This window comes from Oncorhynchus gorbuscha, linkage group LG16 (assembly GCF_021184085.1).
Source record: "Oncorhynchus gorbuscha isolate QuinsamMale2020 ecotype Even-year linkage group LG16, OgorEven_v1.0, whole genome shotgun sequence".
NCBI lineage: Eukaryota > Metazoa > Chordata > Actinopteri > Salmoniformes > Salmonidae > Oncorhynchus > Oncorhynchus gorbuscha.
In genome coordinates this window covers 72,284,256-72,307,944 of record NC_060188.1, presented here as the reverse complement: position 1 = coordinate 72,307,944, position 23,689 = coordinate 72,284,256, and the positions used below count along the sequence as shown (strand labels likewise).

At 43.4% G+C, this 23,689-nt stretch overlaps 2 protein-coding genes across 3 annotated transcripts in view; both read right to left on the bottom strand.

The window, feature by feature from the left end:
• LOC124000361 (unconventional myosin-XVIIIa-like) overlaps positions 1–12,162 on the bottom strand; it is a 117,519-nt gene extending 105,357 nt beyond the window's left edge. For both annotated transcript variants that reach the window (XM_046306667.1, XM_046306668.1), the window contains exons 1-2: positions 12,022–12,162; positions 9,626–10,770 (exon numbers count right to left, since the gene is read on the bottom strand). In XM_046306667.1, the coding sequence (XP_046162623.1) occupies positions 9,626–10,621 (996 nt within the window). In that variant the 5' untranslated portion in view covers positions 10,622–10,770; positions 12,022–12,162. The remainder of the gene's footprint in view (positions 1–9,625; positions 10,771–12,021) is intronic.
• Positions 12,163–16,894: 4,732 nt separating this feature from the next.
• Positions 16,895–22,960, bottom strand: LOC124000677 (gap junction delta-2 protein-like). Its single transcript, XM_046307231.1, has 3 exons — positions 22,842–22,960; positions 19,222–19,516; positions 16,895–19,064 (listed from the first exon to the last, which is right to left on the bottom strand). Exons 2-3 carry the CDS (start codon positions 19,506–19,508, stop codon positions 18,236–18,238), a joined length of 1,116 nt encoding a protein of 371 aa, XP_046163187.1. The 5' UTR covers positions 19,509–19,516; positions 22,842–22,960; the 3' UTR covers positions 16,895–18,235.
• Positions 22,961–23,689: the final 729 nt, after the last annotated feature.

Here is a 23,689-nt window from a genome sequence, read left to right as displayed (position 1 = left end):
ATTTCATAGGTGTCAAAAGGCTATTATTGACAATTGCATGAAGTTGATGCAAAGAGCCAATATTTGCAGTGTTGACCCTTCTTTTTCAAGACCTCTGCAATCCGCCCTGGCATACTGTCAATTAACTTCTGGGCCACATCCTGACTGATGGTAGCCCATTCTTGCATAATCAATGATTGGAGTTTGTCAGAATTTGTGGGTTTTCGTTTGTCCACCCGCCTCTTGAGGATTGACAACAAGTTCAATGGGATTAAGGTCTGGGGATTTTCCTGGCCATGGACCCAAAATATCTATGGCAAGGTGCTCCATCATGCTGTAAAAGGCATTAAAATGTTCCTAGATGGTTTGGAGAAGTTGCTCTCGGAGGATGTGTTGGTACCATTCTTTATTCATGGCTGTGTTCTTAGGCAAAATTGTGAGTGAGCCCACTCCCTTGGCTGAGAAGCAACCCCACACATGGTCTCAGGATGCTTTACTGTTGGCATGACACAGGACTGATGGTAGCGCTCACCTTGTCTTCTCCGGACAAGCTTTTTTCCAGATACCCCAAACAATTGGAAAGGGGATTCATCAGATAAAATGACTTTACCCCAGCCCTCAGCAGTCCAATCCCTGTACCTTTTGCAGAATATCAGTCTGTCCCTGATGTTTTTCCTGGAGAGAAGTGGCTTCTTTGCTGCCCTTCTTGACACCAGGCTATCCTCCAAAAGTCTTTCCCTCACTGTGCATTACTGGTGGGGCCCCAATCCCACAGCTGAATCAAGTTTACAGTGCTGAAGCCTTCTTCACAACAATTGAACCACTCTCCTTGAATTTCTTGATAATCCGATAAATGGTTGATTTAGGTGCAATCTTACTGGCAGCAATATCCTTGCCTTTTTCTGCAAAGCAATGAAGACGACACGTGTCTCCTTCCAGGTAACCATGGTTGACAGAGGAAGAACAATGATTTCAAGCACCACCCTCCTTTTGAAGCTTCCAGTCTGTTATTCGAACTCAATCAGCATGACAGGGATCTCCAGCCTTGTCCTCATCAACATTCACACCTGTGTTAATGAGAGAATCACTGACATTATGTCAGCTGGTCCTTTTGTGGCAGGGCTGAAATGCAGTGGAAATGTTTTAGGGGGGATTCAATTCATTTGCATGGCAAAGAGGGACTTCGCAATTAATTGCAATTCATCTAATCACTCTTCATAACATTCTGGAGTATATGCAAATTGTGAACATACAGAGGCAGCAGACTGAAAATTATTATTTGTGTCATTCAACTTTTGGCCACAACTGTAGATCAATGATGGTATACAAGGCTGCTATACTAAGCCTAATGATAAGGACATTGCATATTATTATAATAATGATAATAACGATAGGAAGATCAATGAAAAAGGAGGCTTATTATTTTAAATATAATTTCAGACCATTTGGAAGAGTGTAAACCGCAAATACATTTTTTACAATACCAGAACGGCTGGTCTAAAGTAAAAAAAGGATAAATCATTTATTACAGCATTGCAAAGATTAAAAACAGCCGAATTTGTGAAATTGTTTCAGACATGTGGTTGCGTGAGGCTTGGTGCTCACAGAATCAGGTGCTCACGGAATCAGAGGGCTATAAAAACAAACACTCAAAACAGGCAACAGAACCTGGATCGGTCTTATGGCCGTAGATATGACTTATAAAGCAGAGCACATTTAACACTCAATCAATATCCTAGACCTAATTAAGTTGGGGTTTCCCCCCCTCACTTTTCTTAGACAATAAGGGCTGTTTTCTCGTCTCCTAAATCTGACGCTGCCTCCACCACATTGAGAACAACTCCAATATGCTGGTTAACTTTGCTATTATGCAAACAACAACGTGGTCTAGGAAAAGGCACCAATTCAACAGCGCAATGTTTTTCAGGACCGCGGACAGCGACCACTATCAAAAGCTGGAGAAAACAATTGTTATAAAATAATATAATTTTAATTGTGTTGAACCATTGTGCTCACATAATATAACCATATATCATTTCAGTAGCACATGTCTTAGACTGATGGACTGTGCAATACCCACAGCCTCCACAATGGAACAGTCCACTCAGACAGATATATCGTACACCTTGAGAGAGATATATTTATTTGTTTTGCTTACGGTTCGACAAAATAAATCTGTCCACCAACAGCCTTTTGACCAAACAATCGACCAGTAGACTAAATGGGGTCAGCCTTACTAGTGAACTGCAACTAATGTCCTCTTCATCAGATTACTACATACATGGTATCCATGCCAATGGATCGTCTGTTTATTGTTCGAGGGCAATTAAAGCCTGATCACTCTTGCACAAATAGCCACCCCATAATAAACTAAAAAGACTTCTACATACTGCACCACTGACTTAATAGGTTATAATAAGATCTAGGTTAACAGAGCTGCTGGTTGTTTCTAGGTCACACTCAAGCAATCATTTCTTACTGTTTCGTCATGATCAGTGGTATCTGGGACACAGTACCAGGGACAGGAATACTACTAGAGGACACCATAGACCAATTCATTTTAGCCATCAATAGGCTCCTAAAGATCTCTGGTTGCCTAGGTGTGTGGTGAGATGGGCAGTTTGAACACTCATTAAAACTGGACCATGTGAAGTACACACACCTGTTTCATGGTGCATCCAACAAAACAGTTTCTGACAGTCCTGTTCCTGTGACAAAGGGAAATCGCACTCCAGATGTCAAACACTTTTGCATTTCAACATCTTGGTACCCCATCAACAATAGATTGAAATTGCAGAGAGCCAATGTGATGCAGATTTACAAATGTTAAAAATGGAGGTGCTCTGATGGGATGTGTTGGTTCAGACCAAAGTCTACGGAGGAGCTAACAGAGGTTTAGAATGGAGACGCATGTTATTATGAAACAGTCAAAATAGAGCTCTCCCTCCCAGAGGACACCTCTGAATTGAATGAAGTGGTGAAACCTGAAAGGCAGCCAGCTGAATTCAGTCCAGTTAACAACTCCATGGTCAGAGGTTAAAACAGACACATCTCTTCACTGATCTGAGTGGAGAAATTAGTCTGGCTGCATCTTTCTTGACAAGTTCCTTGCAGGTCAGGGATGGCTCATTAAAGAATAAATTACCCAGTCAGAGTAACAGCAGAAAAGTAAGAACTCAAGGTACCTCTCCTTGACACCCGCACAACACCAGAATTCAGGAAATACTTGACATTTCCTCTCCACAGGGATAGAATGAACAGCAGATTGAAATCCCAGAATTTTGTCCCACTATATCAAAGAGGATACCTCGGGGTAGAAAAAGACATCGGTGAAATGGACAATGAATCGTTGGTAGTTGTGTGGGCTTTGGCATGAAACTAGTTACGTTCACATCAGATCATTTTTTATAAATTCATAATTTCTTTGGTTTAGGTAATGAAAAAAGCAAGACTGTGGTGAGACAGCACATGTGATGAGTAGATTGTCTTGTTCACAGTTCCCTTACGTGGAAGCCTCTGAGCATCTGGTTGCCAGGCGTGTGGATCCTGCCTGTCAAGACTGAAACTGGTGGTGGCTATGGGAGAGTAACGGGAAAACACAACCCATTCACACTGCTTGTTGATGTGCAGTCCAGTGTCACAAAGTACAACATTCCCACCCACCCCAATGCATTTAAAGCTAGTGTGCTTCATTGAAACAATAACAGAGGGGTAAAAAGCTGAGGGATGGACCTGGCAGGAATGTAACCACTCGCATCCATAGCTCTATGAATTTAAGGGGCTGACCATCCATGATATCAAAATTATAGTTTTAACCATGTTGAGGCTATACCGTTTTTACAAACATTGTAATAAAACAAGCTTATATTTTGGGTTCTGATGGGGTAAGACAGTTGAACTAAGCTCATGATGCATTTATAAGTTATATTCTTTAAGAATCAAGGGGTACATATAATTAATTTAGAAGTCCAAAAATAGATGTAGCAACTAGAGATTCTAGCTATAACTAGAGGTGACCTGCTCACACTGGCAATATTAACACATTTTTCCAATCTTTACTAATGACAAGCCACTGGCTTTGAGTGAAGCCAGAGTGTCTATGTATGAGCACGACTCAACATTATACACGCCAGGAACTGAAATGACTGCAACACTTAAAAAGCTGAAGTTTGTTCAGAACGGGTGACAGGGAATAGGTTAGTCCAAAATATTTCAAAAACCAAAAGCATTGTAGTTGGGACAAATCACTCACTAAAACCTAAACTAAATACTGTGATAACTTGCTAAATTTCCACATGATTTGAGGTAACTAAACTGCTTGGAGTTGCCCTGGATTGTAAACTCATGGTCAAAACATATTGATACAACATTAGCTAAAATGTGGAGAAGTCTGTCCCTAATAAAGCGCCGCTCTGCCTTAACAACACTATCAACAAGGCAGGTCCTACAGGCTCTAGTTGTGGCACCTGGACTACTGTTCAGTCATGTGGTCAGGTGCCACAAAGAGGGACTTAGGAAAATAGCAATTGGCTCAGAACAGGGCAGCACGGCTGGCCATTGGATGTACGCAGAGAGAAAACATGAATAATATGCATGTAAATCTCTCCTGGTTCAAAGTGGAGGAGAGATTGACTTCATCACTACTTGTATTTGTGAGACGTATTGACATGTTGAAAGCACCAAGCTGTCTGTTTAAATGACTAGCACACAGCTCAGACACCCATTCATACCCCACAAGACATGCCACCAGAGGTCTCTTCACAGACCCCAAGTCCAGAACAGACTATGGGATGCTCACAGTACCACAGAGCCACGAGTACATGGAACTCTATTCCACAGCAGGGACTGTGAAGCAACACAAACATAGGAGCAGACACATGCATACACACACATGGATTTTGTGTTGTAGATATGGAAGTGGAGAACAGTAGGGGCCTGAGGGCACACACTTCATGTGTTGTGAATGTATTTTAATGATTTAAAATTGTATAACTTCCTTAATTTTGCCAGACCCCAGGAAGAGTAGCTGCTGCCAGCAGCTAATGGGGATCCATAATAAATACAAATGTTTATTACAATCCTTGTAAGAGAAGGGCACTAGTTTTCAAATCGACCACACCAAATCTTTCTCCAAGGATATATATATATATATATATATACACACTGCTCAAAAAAATAAAGGGAACACTTAAACAACACAATGTAACTCCATGTCAATCACACTTCTGTGGAATCAAACTGTCCACTTAGGAAGCAACACTGATTGACAATAAATTTCACATGCTGTTGTGCAAATGGAATAGACAACAGGTGGATATTACAGGCAATTAGCAAGACACCCCGAATAAAGGAGTGGTTCTGCAGGTGGGGACCACAGACCACTTCTCAGTTCCTATGCTTCATGGCTGATGTTTTGGTCACTTTTCAATGTTGGCGGTGCTTTCACTCTAGTGGTAGCATGAGACGGAGTCTACAACCCACACAAGTGCCCCAGGTAGTGCAGCTCATCCAGGATGGGACATCAATGCGAGCTGTGGCAAGGTTTGCTGTGTCTGTCAGCGTAGTGTCCAGAGCATGGAGGCGCTACCAGGAGACAGGCCAGTACATCAGGAGACGTGGGAGGAGGCCGTAGGAGGGCAACAACCCAGCAGCAGGACCGCTACCTCCGCCTTTGTGCAAGGAGGAGCACTGCCAGAGCCCTGCAAAATTACCTCCAGCAGGCCACAAACGTGCATGTGTCTGCTCAAACGGTCAGAAACAGACTCCATGAGGGTGGTATAAGGGCCCGATGTCCACAGGTGGGGGTTGTGCCTATAGCCCAACACCGTGCAGGACGTTTGGCATTTGCCAGAGAACACCAAGATTGGCAAATTCGCCACTGGCGCCCTGTGCTCTTCACAGATGAAAGCAGGGTCACACTGAGCATGCATGACAGTCTGGAGATGCCGTGGAGAACGTTCAGCTGCCTGCAACATCCTTCAGCATGACCGGTTTGGCGGTGGGTCAGTCATGGTGTGGGGTGGCATTTCTTTGAGGGGGGCCGCACAGCCCTTCATGTGCTCGCCAGAGGTAGCCTGACTGCCATTAGGTACCGAGATGAGATCCTCAGACCCCTTGTGAGACCATATGCTGGTGCGGTTGGCCCTAGGTTCCTCCTAATGCAAGACAATGCTAGACCTCATGTGGCTGGAGTGTGTCAGCAGTTCCTGCAAGAGGAAGGCATTGATGCTATGGACTGGCCCGCCAGTTCCCCAGACCTGAAACCAATTGACATCATGTCTCGCTCCATCCACCAACGCCATGTTGCACCACAGACTGTCCAGGAGTTGGCGGATGCTTTAGTCGAGGTCTGGGAGGAGATCCCTCAGGAGACCATCCGCCACCTCATCAGGAGCATGCCCAGGCACGTGGTCATACAGGCACGTGGAGGCCACACACACACACTACTGAGCCTCATTTTGACTTTTTTTTAAAGACATTACATCAAAGTTGGATCAGCCTGTAGTGTGGATTTCCACTTTAATTTTGAGTGAGACTCCAAATCCAGACCTCCATGGGTTGATAAATTTGATTTCCATTGATAATGTGTGCGATTGTTGTCAGCACACTCAACTATATAAAGAAAATATTTATAACAATTTAATAAGAATATTTCATTCATTGAGATCTAGGATGTGTTATTTTAGTGTTCCCTTTATTTTTTGAGCAGTGTATATTTATTTTTAAATAGCTTATTGACTACTTTTGAGGAATTGGGATGTCAAAATGGATAGTGCCGTTTTCTGTGCAGTTCTATTTTAATTTACACTTCAGATAGACTGTAGTACTGGGCAATGCAGGTGGAAATCCAACATTCCACACACCTTGCCAAAAAATAAGGAAATGGACTTTGATACTATAAATACTCTCAAATTATACATCTATTGCAACAGGTACTATTCAGTTGGTTGGCTTGTACATTATGAAGTAAATTAAATCACACAACTTGGTGGCTACAGATGATTGAAGTTCACCAGCTAGAACAGGAACCAGCGAGAAAACAGGAACCAGAGAGAAGATCCTCTCTTTAGAACTCCCTCCAGATGCTTTAACCATCTGGAAAAAAAGTCACATTCCCATGACATCTCATTACAAACCCAAAGCTGGCCAAAGAGGAACAGTGGAGGATGTCCACAATACAAATATTTAAAAAAAAAAATGGATATGCCAGTAACAAGGCGTGGGTAAAATCACTGGGGAAGCCAAACCACAACCCCCCCCCCCCCCAAGAAAATATATATAACCTGTAAATTCATATGCCTTGCAACTGTGATATATATATGCCAACAGGCTGGGACAATAAGACAGCAGCAGAATAAATTCAACCAAACTTTGTTTTATCACAGAACGGGATAGGAACCTCTGTCCAGTGAAGAACACAAAGCATATTGCATGTACAGTAACATTAGCAAGTTAATGTTTCCAATATTGTTGGAAAACTAAATAACAATTGCTTTAGAACCACAGAGAGTTACTGCAAGTCGCAAAGGAAACATGAGCTGCCTCCACTATTCCAGCACCATTTCACAGTCATCAAATCACCTCTGCTTAGTTTAACACTAACAACTAAAAGATACCAAAAACAATCTAGTCCATTCAATGTAAGCTAAATATATGGCTGTCCATTGTTCTGATTTATGTGTGTGTTCGTGTAAGTAGAAAAACATGTTGACTCACCAATGCCATCCTCCTCTCTCTCATGTTGATGAAACGGTATATCACTCGGTCATACAGTACACGCTTTTATTTTTTGTTATCCCAGAATTAAGTAAAACCACAAGTCCAATTCCCTATCTCCATCCATGGCTAATTAATTTTTTTAATGCGCCAGGACCATTCACAGTTCAGCTCAATGCTGATGGCAATTTTTTTAATGCTTTTTTTTGTCATGGGAGGCCAGATCCTCACTGGCTTCTATTGCCTACAATGCTACGAGCAGCAACAATGTCATACTGGTTTGGAGCAGACATCATCAGATAGATGGCCTACACATGAAGACAGAGGGGCGCTGTTTCACTCACTCAGATGCTTTCTCCTATGAGATACATTCAGCCTCTTGAAAATTGAAGGAACAGTATGAAAACACAGAGACGAAAAATGATTCAATCTATGTTTTTTTTTATTTTTAGGTCAAATATTTTTTTGGGGGGGGGGCTGGCTTCCCTTGGCATCCATGAATACATGCCACCGGGATATGTTCAACTACAGCACATTGTGTAAACCATAAGACCAGTCCAGACCTGCTTGGTGTATTGAACCTGCCAATAATACCCCAGTCAGTGCTTTCTCTGGAGCCTGAGTCAGTGGGACATCTGTAACTATAGGCCATGGGCCTGCTGGGTGGTAGGTACTAAGCTTCATAGCTGACATACCCACTAACCTGGCCCAGTAGGGGGGGGGGGGGGGGGGGGGTGCGATCTGGGTACACATATGTGTAGAACCTCAGAATCACCCTAGCAGCAGTGAACCAGGATACAGACTTATACTCAGTCTAGGGAGTGGCAAAGGCTTAGAGACCCTCCTCCTATTCATCTTGTCTAGAGACTTGAGTGATGACCAGCTTTCACAGGCCTTTACCCTTCACTCAAACTCCTGCTGAAGCCCTGACACTGCTGCATTTGTTTATGGAACAAAGCCGCAAAGAATCTGCAAGGTCCTTACTTGAGTTCGTGATGTCCCTAAATCTCTACAGGACAAATGGGCATGCAATAGCCACTGCTTTATTTTAGAATGATCTTTGAGAATAGGCCCCAATAAAGGAGAAATGAAAAAATATTGATATTCTGCTGCAGAAGTGACAGACGAGTCCTGCCAGAGAGATGACAGTAGAAAGACCTGCTACACGGGTACATGGGAGTGTGCGTGGGGTTGAAATGTTAGAAGTGGGAGGTTCAGAACAGAGATTGTGTCCACACTTCCAATCGGCAAACTAACACACTGTAAAATAGACATATAGTAATGACCAACAGTCCTTAAAATCATGATGAAAACCATAACAATATGCTTCTTTTTTAACTACTGCAGTGCAACTTGGAACCAAAAACTTATGTCATGAGATTTTACAGAAAACTGGCCCTTGACTTGTCATTTCAAGGGCATATGGCCATGGGGCCGTTGTAGTCATTGTGCTATTGTCCTACAAAACTCCTCTCCAACTCTCCTTTGTTGTTTGGTGTCAAGGGGGGGGGGAATTACATACACTGTACAGTGCACACAGAACAGGGTCATCAAGCCTTTCCAAAGGAGGAATCTCCTCACACCCGGCATTCACCCTCCATGTGACATGACTGTGGAACCATGTAGATGTGTGGTTACATAAGAAGCAAGCATCCGATAAAAGTATGTAACATGTGCAGTAGTCAATCTGTAAGATAATTAAAAACCCACAATCATTCGGAAGGAACCATCCTTTCCCAACAGAACCTTCACAAATTATCTCGATGACATCATCAGCAAAGACACCACTGATATGTGGAATCTATTACTGGCAATATCTCAGCAACATGAATCGCACAGAGAAACAGCAGCTCAGTCAGGCTGGTTCTTCAAATGGACTGCTATAACATTGTTGATCATGTTGAACAATCATGCTAAGTTAGGTACTTACATCGTAGGCCTCTCTGCTGTTCCTCAGCCAGCAGCGGCTCAGCTCACTCAGCTCCACAATGGGCTGCACCTTCAGCCTCACAGAGTCCCCAGACTGACGGATCTTCTCCACGATCTCGTCCCGGCTCTTACTCTCCACGTTGTGCCCGTTGATCTCAACCAACCTGTCTCCAGGCACCAGCCCCAGCGCCAGGTCCTTGGTCCCGGCTCCAGGCTCAGCGAAGTGAACCACGCGGCGGTAGGCCCCACCATCAGGCTGCTGGTCCAACATGGTTGTGCGGCGCAAGGAGAAGCCAAAGTCTCCTGTGTTGCGGCGCTGTAGTTCCAGTTCCCTGGGCTCGGGCATGGGCAGCGCCAAGACTCCAGGCAGCTGCAAGTCTGCCGGGAAGGTCTTCTCCACCACCTCTGGGATATGAACCCTCTTCCCAGCCCTGCCGTGGCCCTGGAGATGCAGATGGGAGTCATGTCTGTGGTGGTCAAACACCTTGTTCTCTATCTGGGGAGATGGTTGTGTTGAGCTTGGTGTGGAGGCCTCAGAGACACTCTCCTCTTTGTTTTTCTGGGAGGAAAAGCACTTCATGACCTGGCCCACCTGGGAGTTCTGCTTTGCCAGGCTGCCGAACTTTGCCGCTCGCTCCTTAACAGAGGTGCGACAGGGATCCTGTCCCCACTCCCCCTTGATGTCATCACTGGAGCTGGCGGCACTCATCTGGCCCAAGTCCAGGACCATGCTGCCACGGTTGCTGAAGCGATCAGCATCTAGATCAGTAAGGCTGAGCTCTGTGTTGCTGGCTACCTTAATAGGGATGGGGCTGGAGATCTCCAGCTTGCCTTTGTTGTCCCGCTTAGAGCCTCCTCGGTGGAGGTTGAAGAAGCCCCGCCGCTGGCTCATTTCCTCCAGACTATTCAGCTCTGCCTGGGACATCCTCTCCTTTTTGTCCTTTTTGTCCTTCTTCCTCTCATCCTTGTCTTTGTCTTTCTTGATCAGATGAAACATATTTAGCTCCAAATAGTAACCCCCTCAAGGTTGGTTTGTGTAAGTTTAAACCAGGGGGGTTCCATACACAAGTGAGGTTTCAGTTCAGGCTTTCAACCCTGGTTGAAAGCATCTGGGTGACAGTTAGGAATGTCATCAACAGAGGGGCCCTGAGGAGAGAGGAGACTATAAAGTAAGTCTCAGGCAATAATCCAACAATCATCCAATACAATGGCAATGAGAGATCATTACAGATCATGTGTCATGCCCATGGCTAAAGACAAATCCTCATGACATGCAAGAAACCTGTGAAATATAATGTGTCATGCATGTTTATCCAGAACATAAGGGTATGAGTCAGCTTTACAAAGCAATGCATTTCAATGTGTCAATTAACTTAAAATCACAGAGGGCTAGGTAGGAGAAACCCGACACTGTTGTTGTAGTGAGGGTATCACATGTGTTAGAGGATGCCATTCATTAAATAACAATGTTGCTTCTTCTCTCTGTGAAACTTCTCAAAACCACTGCACTGACACGTGATTTTAAGAGGACACTTTTCTAAAGCAGATTATGTGGTTTCCTAAGGAAGTTGGTATGCTGATGTCTTGTGTAACATTTCATTGATGTGACAAATACTATTATTTGCAGGTTGTCAGTGGGAAGGATATGGCACTTAATAATGCGAAGAGAGTGTGTCCCTGTGGACCCTTCATTAAAAACGAATGTGCTCGAAGAAAAGAGACCAGTAAGAGTTCTGCGTTTCTGAAGTAGACCCCCTTTACACCAGTACAGTCCTGAGGGGCCAAAGAATATGGCTAGCTGTTACAGCGAAACAATTTATAAATCTGTGTATGAATCATCATCATCTTCCAATCAGGTTGCTGATTCAAGAGCCATTCCCTTCCTGGCCACCTCACTCCAGCCTCACTGTTACACATCAACTAAGCTACTGATCCTCCCCGTGCGTTTCGTGCCGCATGGCATTGCATTGAGAAGCACATGCATGCAAACACTGAGTAGACGATCTAAAAACGAAAGGATATAAACGAAATACAAACCGGCAATATCACAGTAGTCTATAATGACTGCAATACGATAGCGTATGCGAGCCACTTACCCCATAACTATCCACAGTGAGAAATAATGACAACGTAAATCAATGTAACCAGTTTGGTTACACCTGAAACATATACCTAACATAATTGATACATTGTCGCTGTTTACTCGTGTATTCACTACTATGGATAGGTTACTGTCGCGGCTAGTAACAGTTTGGTCATAATGCGCTCACATTAAGCTACTTTGCCTTCATTATCACACCGGTGGCTTCAGATGACAAACAGTTTAATCGAGAGAGGAAAGATGTACACGCCCGGGTCTATTTATGTATTTTATCAGGGGACTTGTAGGTTACTCACCACTCAGTGATATGCAGGTTTAGAGTTGGTGAACTGTCCGATGAAGGGTTGAGCGTAATTGTCAGTAGCTTTTCACCAGTTTACTGTACAGTGTCAATGCAGGGCAGTCGAGAAGTCCAGTCTTTTAAAGGAATAGTTACCGTCAGCCGGTTCGCAGTGACCCCTCCTGGCTGATTTGAGGACATATAGGGACCCAAAATATGGGAGGGATCATAGACTGATTGGGAAACGGTGTGGAAGTAGTCTGTTGACTAACCTGTGCCCTTAGCGTACTTTAGAACAGGCCTCTCCAACCCTGTTCCTGGAGAGCTACCCTCATGTAGGTTTTTGCTCCAAACCCAGTTGTAATTAACCAGGAGTGAAAACCTACAGTATTGTATCTCTCCAGGAATAGGGTTAGAGAGCCCGGCATCGAATGATTGTGTGCAAAAAATATATATTATCTTAGTAGGTTATAGGTCCCTACTGTAGGCTAATGATCCAGGCTATTGTCTGTAATTTCATATACATAATCATGTCAAAAGTAGCCTAGTCTATAGGCCTGGCCTAGGCTATTGTAGCCATACTTCCTAACTTTGTCCATTTGTTTTCCAATTGAACAGGCTCATTTTTGAGAGACAATATTATGTAGGATCATTAACAACTAAACAAAAGTTTGGAAAGTTAAACTCAGCAAAAAAAGAAAATACTCTCAGTTATTTTCAGCAAACTTAACATGTGTAAATATTTGTGTGAACATATGATTCAACAACTACGACATAAACTGAACACGTTCCTCAGACGTGACTAACAGAAATGGAATAATGTGCCCCTGAACAAAGGGGGGGGGGTTCCAAATCAAAAGTAACAGTCAGTATTTGGTGTGGCCACCAGATGCATTAAGTACTGCAATGCATCTCCTCCTCATGGACTGCACCAGATTTGCCAGTTCTTGCTGTGAGATGTTACCCCCCTCTTCCACCATGGCACCTGCAAGTTCCCAGTCATTTCTGGGGGGAATGGCCCTAGCCCTCACCCTCCGATCCAACAGGTCCCAGAAGTGCTCAATGGGATTGAGATCGGGGCTCTTCGCTGGCCATGGCAGAACACTGACATTCCTGTCTTGCAGGAAATCACGCACAGAACGAGCAGTATGGCTGGTGGCATTGTCATGCTGGAGGGTCATGTCAGGATGAGCCTGCAGGAAGGGTACCATATGAGGGAGGAGGATGTCTTCCCTGTAAAGCACAACATTGAGATAATATAATAAATAATAATAATATATGCCATTTAGCAGAGGCTTTTATCCAAAGCGACTTACAGTCATGTGTGCATACATTCTACGTATGGGTGGTCCCAGGGATCGAACCCACTACCCTGGCGTTACAAGCGCCATGCTCTACCAACTGAGCTACAGAAGGACCAAGCTCAGTCCGATGATGCTTTGACCCACGCCGATGGACCCTCCACCTCCAAATCGATCCCGCTCCAGAGTACAGGCCTCGGTGTAACGCTCAGTCCTTCGATGATAAACACAAATCCGACCATCACCCCTGGTGAGACAAAACCACGACTCGTCAGTGAAAAGCACTCTTTGCCAGTCCTGTCTTTTCCAGCGACGGTGGGTTTGTGCCCATAGGCGACGTTGTTGCCGGTGATGTCTGGTGAGGACCTGCCTACAACAGGCCCTCAGTCCAGCACCTCTCAGCCTATTGCAGACAGTCTGAGCACTGATGGAGGGATTGTGCGTTCCTGGTGTAACTCAGGCAGTTGTTGTCCTGTACCTGTCCCGAAGGTGTGATGTTCGGATGTACCGATCCTGTGCAGGTGTTGTTACACGTGGTCTGCCACTGCGAGGACGATCAGCTGTCCATCCGGTCTCCCTGTTGCGCTGTCTTGGGTATCTCACAGTACGGACATTGCAATTTATTGCCCTTCATGCAGATGAGCAGGGACCCTGGGCATCTTTCTTTTGGTGTTTTTCAGAGTCAGTAGAAAGGCCTCTTTAGTGTCTTAAGCTTTCATAACCGTGACCTTAATTGCCTAACATCTGTAAACTGTTAGTGTCTTAATGACGTTCTAGATGCAATTTCGAAATTTGGCTGTGCACCAGAAGTTTTTCTCTTGTTATATCAGTCACTGAAAGTCACTCAATTAATGTTTATTAATTGTTAATGGTTCATTGAACAAGCATGGGAAACAGTGTTTAAACCCTTTACAATAAAGATCTGTGAAGTTATTTGGATTTTTACTAATTTTCTTTGAACGACAAGGTCCTGAAAAAGGGAAATTTCTTGTTTTGCTGAGTTTATATCTTACATGACCATTTAGGAAAACAAATCAAGTGTGTGTTTTAAAAAAAATACAATCCTCATCTGGACTAAAGTTGAATGGCATGTGGTTCGTCATATACAAAGGACCATGATAAAGGCATTTCAGAAAAGCATAGTCCCTAACTGTTCATCATTTAAAGGGATAGTTAACACAAATGACAAAATAACACTTCAGTTTCCTTAGCCTCTAAGCCAGGGGTGTCAAACTCATTCCACAGAGGACTGAGTGTCTGTGTTTGTGTTTTTTTCTTTCAATTAAGACCTAGACAACCAGGTGAGGGGAGTTCCTTACTCATTGGTGACCTTAATTCAACAATCCAATACAAGGGTGGAGAAAAAACATGCAGACATTCGACCCTCGGTGGAATGAATTTGACACAAGCTGTAAGTAGTCTTTGAACAAGGTATGACAGCAATCCATGCTTCATTTCCTTGGCACCAAATGCATCTGTGGAACAAATCTCATTCGAGTCATGGGACCAATATTTGTCAAGCATCATGTTAAAATCATCTATAAGTGACTTTGTTGAGCTTTACAATCAATTTCAGATACTTTTGGACGATTTGGACATGATGCACGGAAAATGCTAATATCGGTCCCATGACTTGAATGGGATTTGTGTTACAAATGTTAAAACGTTAGCATTTAGAAGCCATGCAAGGGGAAAAAACAAAGCATGGATTGCTGAAATACCTTGTCCAGTATCTGTTTACAGTGTAAAGAAACCAATGTGATAATTGATAATTTGGGTGAACTATCCCTTTAACAGCTGTCCTACTTTACTTGGTTAGAGTTCAGATGTAGGTGTAGCATATCTCCTTTATTCTTTGCCTGTTTCGATGATATGTTTCTTTTCATAGGCTACATGGAACAAAACACAATAGTATCCAGTGTTAATTCTGGAATCATTTTATTCAGTGATCTACACAAATGTATGACATTGTTTTCCTGGAGATCCAATTTACCAAACCAAGGCATCTAAAGTTAGTGCTTGGTTCTGAAATGTGCTCACTGCTCAACAGTGTATTCTTGATACATTCTTTGCTACGAAGTTCACAACTAGTTCACTACAGATGCTCTCCTTCCCTAATGGAATTTTGGGCAATTTTGTTTTTCTTATTGTTTTTCATGTGAACACAGTCCGAGTGAGCACATTCTCATCAAAAAACAGTACTCAGTTGCTCAAAAGATACCTCGTTAAAGTTAATCAAGTCATCTTCTAATCAAGAGGAAAAGGGCAATTTTCTCTAAGAATCACTAGATTCTAACATGAGGTAAAACTGGTATGGTACTGAGAAAATCATTTTATGACAAAATGCCCCCCAAAAACTTTAATAATAATAGCTTGATAAATGGTCAAAATAATTTGTTTATTGTACAGTGCATTCGGGAAAGTATTCAGACCCCTTGACTTCTTCCACATTTTGTTTCGTCACAGCCTTATGTGGATTAAAGTAAATGTTTTCCTCATCAATCTACACACAATACAGAAATACATTATTTATAGAAGTATTCAGACCCTTTCCTGTGAGACTTGAAAATGAGCTCAGGTGCATCCGGTTTCCATTGATCATCCTTGAAATGTTTCTACAACAATTTAATTGGAGTCCACCTGTGTTAAATTCAATTGATTGGACATGATTTGGAAAGGCACACACCTGTCTATATAAGGTCCCACAGTTGACAGTGCATGTCAGAGCAAAAACCAAGCCATGGGGTCGAAGGAATTGTCCCTAGAACTCCGAGATATGAAGTTTGGAACCACCAAGACTATTCTTAGGCTGCCCGGCCAAAATTAGCAATCAGGGGAGACGGGTCTTGGTCAGGGCTGTGACCAAGAACCCGATGGTCACTTTGACAGAGCTCCAGAGTTCTTCTGTGGAAAGACAATCATCACTGCAGCACTCCACCAATCAGGCCTTTATTGTAGAGTGGCCAGAAGGAAGCCACTCTTCAGTAAAAGACACATGACAGCCCGCTTGGAGTTTGCCGAAAGGAACCTAAAGGACTCATGAGAAACAAGATAATCTGGTCTGATGAAATCAAGATTGAACTCTTTGGCCTGAAAGCTAAGCGTCACATCTGAAGGAAACCTGGCACCATCCCTACGGTGAAGCATGGTGGTTGCTGCAACATGCTGTGGGCATGTTTTTCAGCGGCAGGGACTGGGAGACTAGTCAGGATCGAGGGAAAGAGCCTTGATGAAAACCTGCTACAGAGCACTCAGGACCTTGGACTGGGGCGAAGGTTCACCTTCCAATAGGACAACGCCCCTAAGCACACAGTCAAGACAATGCAGAAGTGGCTTCGGGACAAGTCTCTGAATGTGCTTGAGTGGCCCAGCCACTCAACCCAATCAAACATCTCTGGAGAGACCTGAAAATAGCTGTGCAGCGATACTCCCATCCAACCTGACAGAGCTTGAGAGGATCTACAGAGAAGAATGTGAGAAACTCCCAAATACAGGTTTACCAAGCTTGTAGCGTCATACCCAAGAAGACTTGAGGCTGTCATCGCTGCCAAAGCTGCTACAACAAAGTATTGAGTAAATGGTCTGAACACTTATGTAAATGTGATATTTCAGTTTGAGTTTTTTTGTACATTTGCAGGAATTTCTTAACCTGTTTTTGCTTTGTCATTATTAGGTATTGTGTGTAGATTGATGGAAAAAATAGGTTAAGGATCATTTTAGGATTAGGCTGTAACGTAACAAAATGTGAGAAAAGTTGAGGGGTCTGAATACTTTCCGAATGCACTGAATATGTTGTAATAGTGGCAAGTGTTATTTCCTTTTGAAACCATATCATTGGTTATATTATAGATGTTATATGAATAGTTACCAAGGTGGTTGCATTTGTACCCCTGTACACTCCAGGCATAAGCAGCACATTTTCTTTTAGTTAGAGTAGTAGAATACACAAGGTGCAATTTAGAAATTTGGCTGTGCATCAGAAGATGTTCTCTTGTTCTATCAGTCACTGAAAGTCATTCAATTAGCCATGTCAGCTAACAATTTTTTGATTAGTAAGTTATTCTAGCCAGTTATCTAAACATGTAATAATCATGGCCAAATACTGACCAGGCATGCAGAGCAGGTGTCCAGGGACCGTGACCTCCAGGGGGAACCTCATTGATCCAGGGGGCCCTCTCATTCAGATATCATTAACATGTCAAGTATTGACAAAATGTGTAGAATTGCAGAAAGCTTGCTTTAAAACTGTAACATTTCCCCACTCCCTAAAGTAAAATGTGTAGAATTACAGAAAGCCTGCTTTAAAAGTGTAACATTTCCCTACTCCCTAAAGTAAAATGTGTAGAATTGCAGAAAGCTTGCTTTAAAACTGTAACATTTCCCTACTCCTTAAAGTAAAATGTGTAGAATTGCAGAAAGCTTGCTTTAAAACTGGAACATTTCCCTACTCCCTAAGGTAAAATGTGTAGAATTACAGGAAATTTAAATTTAAACATAAAGTTTTCCCATAGCACGCAAAGGAGGAGAACCCATAGTATGCAAAAGCACACTGACTGTATGTGCTCACATTTCTGTTTGTACAGGGCCAGCCCTAGCCTTTTGGGGACCCTAAGCAGGATTTGGTTAGTGGTTCACCCCACTTCTCGGGCAAAACATTTAAATTAAATCTCGCTAAGGGCCCCCAAAAGGCTTGGGTCCGGCCCTGTACACAGAAATGTGAGCATGTAGTCTGTATGCTTTTGCATACTATAGGTTCTCTTCTTTTGTGTGCTATGGGAATTTCTTAAGATTAACTGCAAAAGACTCAAATGACTGTTGCTTTTGTACTCTGTCTTACTGTAAAAAAATGAAATCAATCGTCAGATGAACAAATGCAATCAGAGGAGGAAGCAAAGGAAGAATATTTAAAGGAAAGGACAGATTGATAGTTCACAGCCAGGACTTCTTGCCTCTGCCTGTTTTGGACATGTTGACCAGTTTGGCCTTAGTGCGTTCTTTCTCATCTGGGCTCCTCTTGGAGGTGCACTCTACTGTGGAGTCCGTCTCTAAGGAGATGGCAGGGGTGTGGGTTGACAAGATGCCACTGCTCTTCTCCTGGGACATCGGAGGGGGGGTCTGCAGGACCACCCTGCCTCGTAGGAAGAGTTTGAGCTGCAGCAGCAGAGGGTTGTGGTTGTGATACAGGTCCACGCGTTCCACAGGGTCCCTCTCTGGCTCGCAACATGTGGAGCAGGCCGAGCACAACACATGGAAAATATAGACCCAGCCCAGGTAGTGCAGCTCCACAATGTTCAGGATGAAGCATCCCAGGCTGATGCTGAACATGAAGTTGAGGAAGATGGTCTTCTCCGTGGCACGAGACACGAAGCAGTCAGTCCGGTTGGGACAGGGGTAGGTCTCACAGCGGAACAGGTGAGGCACTTCAAAGCCAAACAAGTAGTACTGGCCCACCAGGAAGGCTATCTCCATGATGGAGCGTAGCACCACGTGGATGATGTAGGTCAGTAGTACCTGGCTGGACAGCTCGGTGGGGTCCTCCCCCACCTCCCTCAAGTCCTCCTCCAGCAGGCTTTGCTCCACACACTCCCCTTCCCGGGCGCCCCACTCCTCCTCATAGTGGGAGTTGAAGGAGGGGCTGCTGGCCCCCACGGCTTCCCCACCCTCCACCCCTACATGTTTGAGCCTTTCACATGCAGGAGGGTGCTTGGCAACCACCTGGATCTTCTCAATCTCTAACTTATCATCCTTGGCAATAATACTAATATATGCCATTTAGCAGACACTTTTATCCAAAGCGACTTACAGTCATGTGTGCATACATTCTACGTATGGGTGGTCCCGGGGATCGAACCCACTACCCTGGCGTTACAAGCGCCATGCTCTACCAACTGAGCTACAGAAGGACACGTAAGGACACGTAGACAATGTAGAAGATGGACGGTGTGGAGACGAGTACGATCTGGAAGACCCAGAAGCGCAGATGTGAGACAGGGGCGAAGGTGTCATAGCAGACGTTGTTGCAACCAGGCTGCAGGGTGTTGCAGGTGAACTTAGACTGCTCATCGCTGTACACCGCGTCCCCTACCAGGGTCACCAGTAGGATGCGGAATATAAGCAGCATGGTCAGCCAGATCTTGCCGATCACCGTGGAGTGGTTCTGCACCTCAGTTAGGAAGCGGCCAAGAATGGACCAGTCTCCCATTTCTTAACCTGGGGGAAGACAGATGAAGAATAAACAGCAGCAGGCCTATGCTGTGTTGAACTCACCACACTATAACAGCATTATGCCCCACAGACAACTCAATATTAATGCTACATCATGAATCTTTTGAAGGAGTGAGACATCGATGGAGCCTGCTCATCTGAAACACTGTCTTATTTGCTTGTACTTTATCAAGATCTTTTAATAAGTGAGCCATCAATACATGTTAGTCTCACTACTGAAAATGTAGTGTCTAATGCAGGATGGGCTCATGCTCAGTCAACAGAACCATGAAGCCATAAAAACACATCAAACACATCAACATCCATAAGAGGAGTCTCAAAATACTGAGCCGAATTGTTTTTTCATGTCGGCCTTTTGTACTTTCCTTTTGATACAGATTAGTGTCTTTATGTGAACACAGAATTTATTTTCAAATAAAAAGACAAACTGTTTACAAACTATGTTTGAACCTTTCTCTATGTGTTATGTCGATGCTTTTGTTTTTATATACAGCTGAAGTCGGAAGTTTACATACACCTTAGCCAAATACATTTAAACAGGGGTAGGTCGGATGGGGCCACAGTGTCTCCTGACCCCTCCTGTCTCAGCCTCCAGTATTTATGCTGCAGTAGTTTATGTGTCGGGGGGCTAGGGTCAGTTTGTTTATCTGGAGTACTTCTCCTGTCCTATTCGGTGTCCTGTGTAAATCTAAGTGTGCGTTCTCTAATTCTCTCCTTCTCTCTTTCTTTCTCTCTCTCGGAGGACCTGAGCCCTAGAACCATGCCCCAGGACTACCTGACATGATGACTCCTTGCTGTCCCCAGTCCACCTGGCCATGCTGCTGCTCCAGTTTCAACTGGCCTGGGCCCTAGGACCATGTCCCAGGACTACCTGACATGAGGACTCCTTGCTGTCCCCAGTCCACCTGGCCATGCTCCTGCTCCAGTTTCAACTGTTCTGCCTTACTATTATTCAACCATGCTGGTCATTTATGAACATTTGAACATCTTGGCCACGTTCTGTTATAATCTCCACCCAGCACAGCCAGAAGAGGACTGGCCACCCCACATATGCTCTCTCTAATTCTCTCTTTCTTTCTCTCTCTCGGAGGACCTGAGCCCTAGGACCGTGCCCCAGGACTACCTGACATGATGGCTCCTTGCTGTCCCCAGTCCACCTGACTGTGCTGCTGCTCCAGTTTCAACTGTTCTGCCTTATTATTATTTGACCATGCTGGTCATTTATGAACATTTGAACATCTTGGTCATGTTCTGTTATAATCTCTACCCGGCACAGCCAGAAGAGGACTGGCCACCCCACATAGCCCGGTTCCTCTCTAGGTTTCTTCCTAGGTTTTGGCCTTTCTAGGGAGTTTTTCCTAGCCACCGTGCTTTTACACCTGCATTGTTTGCTGTTTGGGGTTTTAGGCTGGGTTTCTGTACAGCACTTTGAGATATCAGCTGATGTACGAAGGGCTATATAAATAAATTTGATTTGATTTGATTTGATTTAAACTCAGTTTCACAATTCCTGACATTTAATCCTAGTAAAAATTCCCTGCCCCAGTTAGGATCACCACTTTACTTTAAGAATGTGAAATGTCAGAATAACAGTAGAGGTAATGATTTATTTCGGCTTTTATTTCTTTCCTCACATTCCCAGTGGGTCAGAGGTTTACATACACTAAATTAGTATTTGGTAGCGTTGCATTTAAATGGTTTCACTTGGGTCAAACCCACAATAAATTGGGTGAATTTTGGCTCATTCCTCCTGACAGAGCTGGTGTAACTGAATCAGGTTTGTAGGCCTCCTTAATCACACACGCTTTTTTCCAGTTCTGCCCATAAATGTTCTATAGGATTGAGGTCAGGTCTTTGTGATGGCCACTCCAATACCTTGACTTTGTTGTCCTTAAGCCATTTTGCCACAACTTTGGAAGTACGCTTGGGGTCATTGTCCATTTGGAAGACCCATTTGCGACCAAGCTTTAACTTCCTGACTGATGTCTTGAGATGTAGCTTCAATATATCCACATAATTTTCCTCCCTCATTATGCCATCTATTTTGTGAAGTGCACCAGTCCCTCCTGCAGCAAAGCACCTCCACAACATGATGCTGCCTCCCCCGTGCTTCACGGTTGGTATGGTGTTCTTCGGCTTGCAAGCCTCGCCCTTTTTCCTCCAAACATAACGATAGTCATTATGGCCAAACAGTTTCATCAGACCAGAGGATTTTCTCCAAAAAGTACAATCTTTGTCCCCATGTGCAGTTGCAAACCGTAGTCTGCTTTTTTTTATGGCGGTTTTGGAGCAGTGGCTTCTTCCTTGCTGAGCGGCCTTTCAGGTTATGTCGATATAGGACTCGTTTTACTGTGGATATAGATTCTTATGTACCTGTTTCCAACCAGCATCTTCACAAGGTCCTTTGCTGTTGTTCTGGGTTTAATTTGCACTTTTCGCACCAAAGTACGTTCATCTCTAGGAGACAGAACGCGTCTCCTTCCTGAGCAGTATGATGGCTGCGTGGTCCCATGGTGTTTATACACCTTCAGGTGTTTGGAAATTGCTCCCAAGAATGATCCAGACTGGTGGACTTGGCTGATTTCCTTTGATTTTCTCATGATGTCAAGCAAAGAGGCACTGAGTTTGAAGGTAGACCTTGAAATACATCCACAGGTACACCTCCAATTGACTCAAATGATGTCAATTAGCCTACCAGAAGCTTCTAAAGCCATGACATCATTTTCTGGAATGTTCCAAGCTGTTTAAAGGCACTGTTAACTTAGTGTATGTAAACTTCTGACCCACTGGAATTGTGATACAGTGAATTATAAGTGAAACAATATGTCTGTAAACAATTGTTGGAAAAATTACATGTGTCATGCTCAATGTAGATGTCCTAACCGACTTGCCAAAACTACAGTTTGTTAACAAGATATTTGTGGAGTGGTTGACAAATGAGTTTTAATGACTCCAACATTAGTGTATGTAAACTTCTGACTTCAACTGTATGTGTTGTTTTAGTGATCTTGGTTATTCTAAATACTATGGAAAAAAATGCTTAATTTAAATAATTATGTAGAAGTAGAAAGATAAAATGAAAAGTACGTTACGCTCTCCATAATACCGACAGACACAAACTACATAACTAATAATAACTCACTAATTTAATAAATGTACACTTTGTAAATGTACCATACCCCTCCACTCAACCTATTCAACAACAGTCCATGGTGAAAAGGAAATTCTGTCATTGCCAAAATGCAAAAACAGCTGAAAATGTCCACATGGCACATACAGATCCTAATAAATGATTTCTGGAGGAACGTACCTTAGGAAAATGTCTTTCTTTCCTATCCAAATCTGGAAAAATGCCAAAGCAAGCAATCTGCATAACTATATTTGATGTGGGAGATGGTTGGTTGCTGGACGTTATGGAGTCTATTGAGCTGGATGAGGAGAGAATGGGCTGACCAGACATATTCCCAAACTCTGAAACACTCATTGTACTGTATGTGAACAAAGGCTTTCAACATACAGTGCGACAAAGATTTAAATGTACAATGGGGGGCACCTTTTTTGAACAGCTGTTCACAGTGAAGCATAGAGTTGAAAGAACATGCTGGAAAAAAATTGCATGAATACTGATTTGTGAATGGATATCTGCCTGCTTTTAAAAGGTAGAGCTGAGGAAATGGGATAAAAATCAATCATATAAGACACCCATACCTATCTATTTACAATTTGCTGGATAATTGCAATAAAATAAAGTAATGGTCAACCTTTGGGATAATATAATTCTAAAGCATCTTCATAACCATGTCTTTATTTCAACATACCCAGCTAAATTTACAATGACAACTGCAGGTGGCAGTACTACTAGGTATACTATTGGATGTATAGTTATCCACAGATCCACTTGCTGAGTCAGTCCTTGTTTTTACAGATTCATTTATCCCAATGCCCTGAAACCTTATACCAGTTGAGTTATCAGTCATCCTCTAAGTAAAAACAAACAGTCTAATCTGCAAATATTCTAATTTTCCATCTTGTTAGTATTTTGGCTTGGTCAGGCCTAATTTAGTGTAGATCATTAGTTAGCAGTTTGGAACACTCAGGACACAAGGTCAAATCAATAGGTGTACAATCCCTTACAAAAGACACTGGCTGTCACGGTTT